This window comes from Merops nubicus, unplaced genomic scaffold, assembly GCF_000691845.1.
Source record: "Merops nubicus isolate BGI_N331 unplaced genomic scaffold, ASM69184v1 scaffold34794, whole genome shotgun sequence".
NCBI lineage: Eukaryota > Metazoa > Chordata > Aves > Coraciiformes > Meropidae > Merops > Merops nubicus.
Window position 1 is genome coordinate 1 of NW_008606837.1, and position 10,533 is coordinate 10,533.

General features: G+C 43.2%; 1 protein-coding gene across 1 annotated transcript; it reads right to left on the reverse strand.

Moving 5' to 3' along the window:
- Positions 1–3,130: 3,130 nt before the first annotated feature.
- Positions 3,131–7,688, reverse strand: UBE2V1 (ubiquitin-conjugating enzyme E2 variant 1; the record flags this gene model as incomplete). Its single annotated transcript, XM_008939774.1, has 3 exons — positions 3,131–3,625; positions 4,007–4,132; positions 7,504–7,688. Coding segments are annotated over 3 exons (458 nt in total), but the record flags the coding sequence as incomplete, so codon positions are not given.
- Positions 7,689–10,533: the final 2,845 nt, after the last annotated feature.

Here is a 10,533-nt window from a genome sequence, read left to right on the forward strand (position 1 = left end):
GACCCACGGGCAGTGCTGACCACGCGCTCTTTGGCTTAAAATTTATTACTCTCACGTTAGGGGAAGAAACGGGAATTTAAAATCCAAAGCACCGCGAGAAGATGTACAAAGAGTACAGAAAAGTTGCATTGGAGCACATACTCCCTACACACACACGCAGAGCTCGACTGCAACGAGGCAAGAAGCAAACAACAATTAGTCTTTATTAACCTCAGTGCAGTGCTGATTTTCCCCCTAGCAAGTTAATGCCTGCACAGTGAGAAGGACGCGATAAAGAGGCGTTTAAAACTGAAATCCACGCAGGATAAATACGAAAACTGGTTCCCACAGGAGGACTTCTTAAACTGAGCAGCGTTTGCACTCGCCTCAGCCCCCAGCCTTGCAAAGCTCGCTGCCTCCCTCTGCTGTCTGCACGCTACGAGACGAGCCAAAAGCTCGCCCCACACGCCAGGAAAGCACTGGCAACTGAAAGGGTTTTACTGGAAATTTGTTACAGGGATGGCTTACAGACCCTCTGCAGGAGGTAGCCCCATGGCCATCTCCTGTTCACACCAGTCTCCTCCCTGAGCGCTGCCTCAGCCACCTCCAGCAGCACCTGCTCCAAGGAATGGTATTTATTTGATGGCAAATCCACTTATTTTATTTATTCTTTTCCTATCTTGCTCTTAAGAGACATGTGTTCAAAGTGTGCAGCTCCTACATAAGAATATTCATGGTGAACCCTTTTTTTTCCTACAGTGAATGCTGTTAACACGTGACTCTTGCCAGCACAGCTCGCAGCAGAGCAGTGCCCAGGTCAGGGTGGAATGCCCTAAGCAAGCAGAACAGACAGTTTCAAGGTTTTAAGATCATTTCTTGAAGTACGAAGGTTGCAGGAGGTCCCAAACATGCACCAATGACTTCCTCCTGAACAGGGCAAGGACACTCTTAACACAGCTCCGAAAAACAGAGATAATCAAGCAGCACGCTGTAATTATCAATCCCTGTTCTGATTCCCATTTAACATCTTTAGATACCAGGCTATTTTAACTAAACACACACACACGCACGATGCTGACACAGGATTAGTTGCACTGCCTTCACAGACCCACCCGGAGCTGCTGAGCAGTACCCAGGCCAGCAGCCAGCAGCCCGTGTCACAAAGTTCCACAAAAGGTCATTCCCCTTCTCATCCCTAACCCAGAAGAACCTCGTTTCACCACAACGCTGAATGAATGCACAAGTACCTTCTGGCCATCCTCTGAAGTGGAGATGCTTTACACGTGGAAAAGGCCAAAATTTCACAGCCCTGTTTTTATCCAGATTTGGAGAGAAGGTCAGCTTTTTACACTTCATTATTTGAGGGAGAACAGGTAAAAATTCGAGTTGTGAAGCTCTTGAACTTGACAGTGTAACATGCAACTGTATGGGGATCTGATGTCCTCAGGACTACAGCACATAGAGGTCATTGCAATCAAAGCACATACATCCAGAACTTCATTTCAGCAGTTCCTCAGCATGACGTAACGTGACCAACTGCCCAGCCTATGGGAGCCTGAGGTTTAAACTAAAGCTACAGATTCTCCTTGGCACAGCAGCAGCAGCTGGATAAAGACAATTGCCTTTTGCCACCAGTTCACATCCCGTTAACAAAATGTGATCTGTAGGAACATACTTCCAACAAATCAAGAATTCCATAAGGGATCAAAATTCTAAACATAAATACAATTAAAGCTTTCTAATATTAATGCACACTTTTTATTATATTAAAATCAGGCAATGGTCTGATACAATAAAAAGGCTGCTTATGGAATACTGTTATGTTAAACTTTAATTACAGAGGATGTTAAATCCTTACAACTAATATTTTCCTCAAAAGAGTTAATGGAAACATCAATTGTTCATTGACTTGATAGCTGCTGCTTTAAAATGTATTTATTTTTACTTTTTCTTTTTTTCCCTTTTTTTTTTCTTCTTTTTTTTTTACACAAACACTGAATTTTTCATAAAACTTAGGACACACTAGGTTGGTTTTATGTAAGCTTGCATCCACATTTCAGCAGTTAGTGGTCCAAAATAGTAAACCAGAAAAGGCAGTGATTTGCCAGGATGCAAAGCCAATAAAGGTCCTTAATCTGCTGTGTGCACAGCTTCCCCAAAATCTTCACCGAAGAGACTTCTCTTCTAAGACTTACAGAATCCTAATAAAAATCTACTACACTGATTTGATTTGTCTGTAGTCATCACATCTTTAGAAGGGCCAAGCATAAGTGCAACATTTCATTATTTAACATTCTTGGGTCAATCCAAAGCACCAAAATACAACTATTTGAGCTGGAGTGTGTGTTCAGAATCTCTATGTGCACATTTGCCCTACTCAAGTTTGGCAGCAGAAGATTTCAGCAATCCTGGTAAATTACTGCTCTTTTCCCCATGTCAAAAGCCTATCTAAGAACATCAGCTGTGGCCAGCTTGGCGGTGTGGCAGCAGTGCTGGAGGGACAGGGAAAGTCCAAGTTTGCGAGCAGAACAGACACTCTTGTTTCCCAGGCTGGTGAAGACTAAATTTGTTGCAAAACCAAAATGATAAGTAGGAGGGAACAGGTGAAGTTATTGCCCCAATGCTTACCCCTGTGCTGGCTAGGGGTGAGAAGAGTCACAAAGTGGGGCAAAAAGAAAGCAGCACCCCCACTGAAGAGAGGGGAAGAGGGAAGAGATTAAAAGAACCCTGAAACCCTCACCCAAAGCCCACGTCACTGGTGAGGGGGACCAGGAAGAGAAATACAATCTATGCCTTGGCCAAAGGGAAGAAGAAGAGCTTGCCCTAGATTATCAGGGCATTTAAAAACAAAAAAAAACAAAAAAAAAACAACCCAAAACAAAAGAAAAACCCCAAACAAAAACAAAACAACAAAAAAACCCAAACCCCAAAACGACCACAGTCAGTCACATTCAGCCTTTACTAGAGATAGCACAAAGGGAGGGATGACTGAGGTTAGCACACATCCCCACTAGTAGTCCATAAAGCCCAGTGTAGTACTGGAAGCAAAAACCTTTGTGTCCACTCTAATAAACAGCCCTGAGCTTCGACTCTATTGCAAAAGACAGGAAAAAAAACCAACCAACCAAACCCAGGCCAGACACACAGCAAGGTGATTGTGGGATGTATGCTTTCACAGTTAAGTTAGATGTGCCACACTGGTCTTGACAGTAATAAATTTAAATAGACTTTTCCTGATACCAGAAGTTCAGCTATGTGGACAGTGGTTACACGACAGGATTATTTGTTATAGCACAACTTATATTTCAAATGAAAAAAAAAATTAGTATCATTTACAGTATCTCAAGAAAAACTTCCTTTGAACGGGAACTTCCTTTCCAGTATTTTGAGGTCTACAAGATGCATCTAGAAAATTTACTACTGTGGAAAATGAAGACAGCTTAAATTGAATAAGGGGGGCATGTTTCTTGGTTTGTTTTTGTTTTGTTTTGTTTTGTAATTAATTGCTGTAACATTGTCCTTCAGGTGGCTGAGGAAGTTTCATATTTTCTTTAGACATCATTAGACGCCGAAGCTCTTGCAGAACAACTTTGATACTATAAGAATTCTGCCATTTTGCTAGGACTGATATGGCTCTGGGGTCCACCTAAAATAGACAAAGAGACCATTCCTGTCAGAATCAACACATTTGATACACTTAACTCTCCCCCCAGCCCCACCCTCCAGCTAAAGAACCTACAAGGAATTCAAGAAGAAACCAAAGAAAGCAAAAGCCAGCAAGTAGTTTCCTAAAAGCATAATAAATGCAACTATTTGTGAATTGCAGAAGGGCGTGAGAAGTCAATTCCACGTTCTGATTTCAGAACATGCTCTGTTCATACACTTCCCTTCTAACCCCTTTCCTTCTCCTCACGGCAACAGCACCAGCAAGCAATAAGTAGTTAAGCAGGCTGCAAGTATAAACAAAGCATTAACTCCAAGCTGCACATGAAAACCACATTAAAATGAGTAAAACCAAAAAACTTACCACTCCATTAGAACTATTTACTCCATTCATATTAATTTTTGTTACAAATCTTACAAATGGAGGTGCTTCTGGATACTTAGGCCCACATTCTATTTTAAGGCTGTATATTCTGTTTTCATAAATTGTCTGAGGGGAAAAGAAAGGAAGGAATAATTACATCAGGCAGTTCAATAAGCATTTGGTTAAAACAGCCATTACTTTAGGGACATGAGAACTACTAAACATAAGGGCAGCCACTTATACATTGTACTGACTACCTCTGTTTTGGGTTAATTTTATAATATTCATAGTATCAAATTCAGGGAAATAAATTCTACCTCTCCTTTAAGCATCAAATTTTCATATAAGGAATAAAAATGGCATTGCTTCCCATTCACCAACTGAAATGTTGGTTTTTTTTTTTAAATCATCACACAGCTCAGTTACCTGTTTTTCAACCAATCTTTATCATGGAGCTCTGCTGTATCATTTTACCAGTCAGACACACTACCTTGTAACTGAAGCCACAACTTTAGCTCAGGCATCATACATACTACCTACAGTCAGCCTGTCCTAGAACTGCACTTCAAAAATATTCTTTGAGCATAAAGCAAAGGGGAACGCTCCCAGACACGACCCATTGCAAAGAACATCCTGATCCCAGACAGCATTACCACTGCCTCCACCTCAGTACACACCCTTGTGCTTCACAGCTGAGAGAGACAAATCCTGGATCACGGGTTCCTAAGTAACCAACCAAGGGGCACAGAAAAGAGACAAATGTAACAAGGCTACATTGATTCTTCAATAGTTAAAATTAATTAAAACAAACAAAACCAGTTGATGCTGTTCTGCATTCTGAGACTAAATGGTTTTAATGTGTGGGTCTGGTGCATCCTGGCATGGAGCTCCAGCAGAGCTGGGCCATGCTGGCAGAAGTATATGACAGGAACAGGACCATCAACAGGGAAGCCCAGGCACACAAGCTTCCCAGATTTCGAGCTTCTGACACAATTTCCTGCACCTTCAACATTGCAATGAACATTAAATTCACAAGGCAACGACCATGAGGAAAACCCCAGGTGAAGGTGTGAGTACAGAAGCCCAGTAGCAGCCAGCAGCTCCTGCTCACCAATGGCAGCCAAGCATGATAGCTCCACCAGGACCTTTAGAACCAGGCACCTTTATAACCAAGCACCTTTAGAACAGCTGCACAACATACAGAAATTTCTCAGTATAAAACTCCATACAACCCCTTTCAAGGGCCTGTTACAATCCCAAACATCTTAACTTGATGTTCCCTTGATGCAAACCACTACCAAAAAAATAAGGCCTGACTTCCTGACTCTGCTGCTTCTCATCTGTGGAAATGAAGTGGCTGCAAGCCAGCCTGCAGCCACACACAGTGGGACCAGCACCTGCCCAGAGGTGGTGGCTCTGGAACCACTCAGTCACTCCCCGGCCACACAACCTTTCAGGTGCCCAGCCAGGGCGGTGACAAATGGAATGCTGTCACAAAGGTTCAGGGGAAAAAAGTCATGTATTAGCTCTGCTCAGCCTGCCCAGGTCTCCTGAGTCCCTGAGCACACCCTGCGCACCGAGCTAGTCACAGCCCAGCCGTCTGTGCAGGCTTTAGGGGGTCTTTGCACACAACTGCACCACAGTACAAGTGAATGGAGAGCCCTGACTGTGCACATGTCCACAGCCAGTATAAAACACGTGCAGAGAAAGCTGCAGTTTTGAGAGTGCTGCTGTTTTTAAGCCGCTTGTATAAACACAGGGGACCCCTGGCTGCGGCAGCGGCCGCACAAGGCCTGGGGAGGAGGAGGCTGCTCCCACCCATGGCAGCTATGGCAGCAGGGACACCCGAGCAGCAGCACGCAGCTAACTCAGCACCAACGTTCAGTTTTCCCTCTGGGATACCCAACATAAGATTCTTCCACCTGCTACACATGTGATTGCTTTCTACCCAGAAGAAAATAGATTTAATTTTTTTTCCAGAGACAGTATTCCTGCATTCTATTAAGAAAAAAAATGGTAATAACATAACTGCGTATGAACAGTGCTAAAAGCAGGACAGCCACTTAGCAAACAAGAATGACTGAAAGTTCCCATAATCTCTCTCAGTACAGCCTGTTGCTTTCAAGTAATAAGCTCAAAAGAAGTCAAGACACTTCTGGAAAAAAAAACCACCCAAACTATATTCATAAGTGTGGCAGAAAGACAAAAGAAGCAGCAATGAATCATCTGCTGTGATAGTCCTTTAGCAGTATAACATGAAACACAAATTTCTACCACTGCTGACAAGTCAGCACGTGCCTGTTTGCTCATTTCAGTTTCTATTTAATTTTTGAAATTAGATTTCCAAACTTTCCATAAAGTGTATACACACAGCGAGCTTCGTTCACAGTCTTAATGCATGCTCATTAACACTCTCCAAATGTTCAAACTGAATGACCACAAATGGGGAGATCTTAACAACGGCAGACAAAAGGTAAACAACATTTGTGGATGAGCTGGACAATGCTGCACGTGTAATGCATTAAAAGATAAATTCTTGTACAACCTCATCGACTGTCAGAAAAGGCAACTGACAGAAGGGAAGCACATTGGGCAGGAGCATGATTAAAGGTCTGTAAAGGTTTCTGTAGAATAGCTTGAGAACACTGGAATTATTGAGAAGTAACACCGAGGCCAGACATTGAAGACAACATTCTACAGCTGCTGGAAGGAGGATCAGCTACTTGCCCTTCATAGTAAGGATATGAAGGAAACAACAGAGGTACACAGTGAAACTGGAGACAATAGCCAAGTTTTGGTTTTGGAATACACAGGCACATACAATGCACAATGAAGTTCTCAAGTTCACTACCAGAGTGGAGACAAAACAGTTTAGCTGAGTTTGGGGAAGAAGAGAGAGAGACTGCAACAATACTACCTCAAAGACCAGAAGCATTGTAAGAAGCTACTCTCGGAGAGAATACTCAGAGAAGAAACCGAATTCATCAAAATTTTACTTTCCTGAGTTAGCTGAAACTCTACAAGAACAAGTCAGTACTACTGCAATAAAAACCAACCCATAAACTTAACAAGAAACAGCAGAAAGACTAGCAGTACTGAACAAAACATCCAGGTTTTACCTACATTAGGTCCATACGTAATCTCACTAGCCGAAGGATTTTAAACTTTGCTGTATTCAAAAGTACAGGATACTAGAATCCTGGAATCTCAAAAGTTATGCCTTAATGAATCTGTAAACACAAAGCAGTTATGTAACTGAAGTAACCAGAGAAAGTCGTTGAAAGTGTTCCAAATTGTTAGCAAAAAAACATATAGATACACAAACCCCATTATTATATGGAACCTTGAACATAAAATCACTTGCTGAAGTGTTGTTGGCTATTTTTTCACTCAGTTGTGTTTTGTTTGTTTTCTACTTCAATGATCAGATTAAGAGAATAAAAGGGAGAAAGGAAAAAAAGTAACAGTACTATTTTAATATTTAAGTGGATACTTACTCTTGGAGGTCCAATAATCATTCCTGTCCATCTTGTGAGTGTCATATCTTCATCATCTTCAAGGCCCCAGCTAACTGTCCCATCACCTACTCCTTTCTGTCCTTCTTCAAGTTCTTCCAACAGACGAAAATTACGAGGAACTTTTACTCCTGAAACAATCAGAAAAACATTCTGATTTAAGAAATCTAGTAAAGAAACAAAGCTAGAGTATTTTCACTGATAGTTTTGGTTATTCTGCAGAAAATATTTTGAGTCAAACCATAAAAATATCACTATTTTTTGAATGACAATACGTCAGTGCTATGAAAAAGATATTCCTGTATTTAGCTTGGATTTTACAAGCAAAATCAAGGTACTCACAATTAAACACAGTAGAGGGCTGCCAGGGCAGACACTAGGGCAGGCAGTAAAATGAATGGCAATGTCTGTCCACTCAGAGATAGACACGGTATCGTGGAGCTCCCATTAGCACTTCTCTGTATTATTTACAGTACAAAAATTTAGATGATTCTACAAAATGACTCCTTGAGAGGCTTGATACCACTCAGCTCACTCAGAGCTTTTAAAAATACCATTCAAAGCAAATTAAACTGTTTCATAACATTAGTAGGTTAATCTGAAGTTAATTTAAGTGGGCTTTGTCAGCAGCAATAGCATCCTTTGTACTTATGACCTCCACCACCAAGGAGTTTCAGCACTTCTTAATTGCTGGCACATTTATCCTCAAAACACACAGCAAAACAGAGTAAATTTCTTATTCCCATTACGTTAATGGAAAATAATGGCACAGAGAGCTTAGGTGACATAGCCAAGGTCACAGCCTAAGTCTGTAGTGAAGGAGGATCTCGAAGCCAGGTCACAGGGGACTTAATTACTCATTCTCCTTCAAGGTATCTGTACCTCAGTCAGCACAAAACATAAATGCACTCCAGGCCCCCACTTCTTTGTATTGAGTTTGCCTGGCAAGATTTTGGTGGGGGGTGAGCTACTGGGGTGACTTCTGTGAGAGCTCCCCTCATGTCCAGTAGAGCCAGTACCCAGTGGCTTGAAGACAGACCTGCTGCTAGCCAAGGCCAAGACAATCAGTGACAGTGGTAGCACCTCTGTGATAATGTATTTGAGAAGGGGGGGACAAAAACCCTATGGAACAACAGCCAGAGAGAGGAGAGAGAATAAGCGAGAAGGACAGCTCTGCAGACACCCATGTCACTGAAGAAGGAAGGGGAGGAGGTGCTCCAGGAACCAGAGCACACTCCCCTGCAGCCTGTGGTGAAGACCATGGTGAGGCAGGCTGGGTCTGTGCAGCCTATGGAGGTCCACGGTGGCATGGATACCCACCCACAACCCATGAAAGACCCTACACTGGAGCAGGTGGATGTGCCCTAACGAGGCTGTGACTCTGAGGGAAGCCTGCCCTGGAGAAGTCAAAATCTGAAGCTGGTAGCTTCAAAAAGAAGAGAAACCCAGAATCAGAAAAGTGGTGTCCAAAGGTGCCAGACCTTCACTGGCTGTACCCAACCACACATATGGGGGCTGCTGAGCACAACTCAAACACAACTCCATGCCAAATCTACACCTTCACCTCCCAGTGAGACCGTGCTGTTTCCATGGCTGCTGAGTAATACAAATTTTTGGCTGCGAAAGGAAATGAGTCAGTTTGGGCCGGTGAGGCCATCACCATAAGATTAACTGAGCCCCAAACCCTCGGTGGTAAATGGACCTCTTGGGGACCACTGTCACTTCCCTAGCACAAAAACCTCCAGCATTTCCCCTCCCAGTTAGTCCCAAAAGCATGGAGTATGTATCTTCTGTAGCCATCCTATTTTAATTATGTTCCCAATGCTCTCCCTGCTGTAGTTAGGGGAGGCAGAGAACACATGTATGTCTCCAATGCATGGTATAAGAGAGCTGGGGGACAAGAAAAACAGATGGAGTATGAGTTGAAGGACAAGGTGCCACCTTTATGTACACAAACACACACATACACAACCTATTTCACTGTTTTTGCTGCAGTGGATGCAAGGGAGAGCTGGTGATGGGGAACGACTCACAGCCCTGCAATCCCTGAAGCTGCTGTCTGGGCTTCAGCCCTTCCTGCCAGCACCCCTGGAAAGAACCAGCCAGGGAAGGACAAAAAAAAGACAAACAAAAGGTCTGTCTTGGAGGGTGAACTCCACCCTTCGGTCTGACACAGCAGCTCTTTGACAACCCAGGTGACGGCGCAGAGGAAACCTTCTGTGGCTATTATTAGAAACCCAACCTGAGCTGCTCCCCGCTCACAGAAGCAATAAGCTGAAGCCAGTGGAAGATCTGCCTCAAATGTGTCAAGCTGCCAAAAAATGCTCTCTCCTCTGGACATTACAGTTCCCAACAAGCATCGTGTCGGTCTGCGTACTTCAGGACTTGATAACAGCACTCCGTATTTATCGGTGCCAGGAAGATACTCTACCACTATTAACTCAGACCAAAACAAATAACCCAGGAGGAATCAGCTTTACAGTGAGCAGACACAGGCCACACACATCAAAGAAGGAAACCAAAACTACTGCCCGTCTATTCTTCCTCTGAGCCTCATGCATCCTGTTCACCAAGGCAGGAAACATGCATGAAGAAAATTAAGTGATCCTGTAATTAAAAATTACATAATCACATACATATTTGAGGAGGCCACAGCCAAGGCTGAAAGGCAGCCGTAACGCTGACATTTGCTAACCAGAGCTAACCGGGCTGGGCTTTACAACCTTATGGGAAGAGAAGGCAACTTTATGTCTGAGCTCTCCCCAGGTACAGCTGCTCTGGAGCCATAAAAGAGTCACCCAGGACTTCACAGTTCTCTGACAAGTCTGAGGTCTGCAGAGAGCTCACTAGTCATACCATCACATGGAAAAAGTTCACATAAATGACTATTAATTCCACAGCAGCTGCTCACTTGTGAGCACTACAGGAGCACCAGTGGCACAGGGAGGTGGGAGAAGTGAAGTACATCTGTTTGAGTTTTTATGTGCTTCACAGAAAATAAAATGATCATGG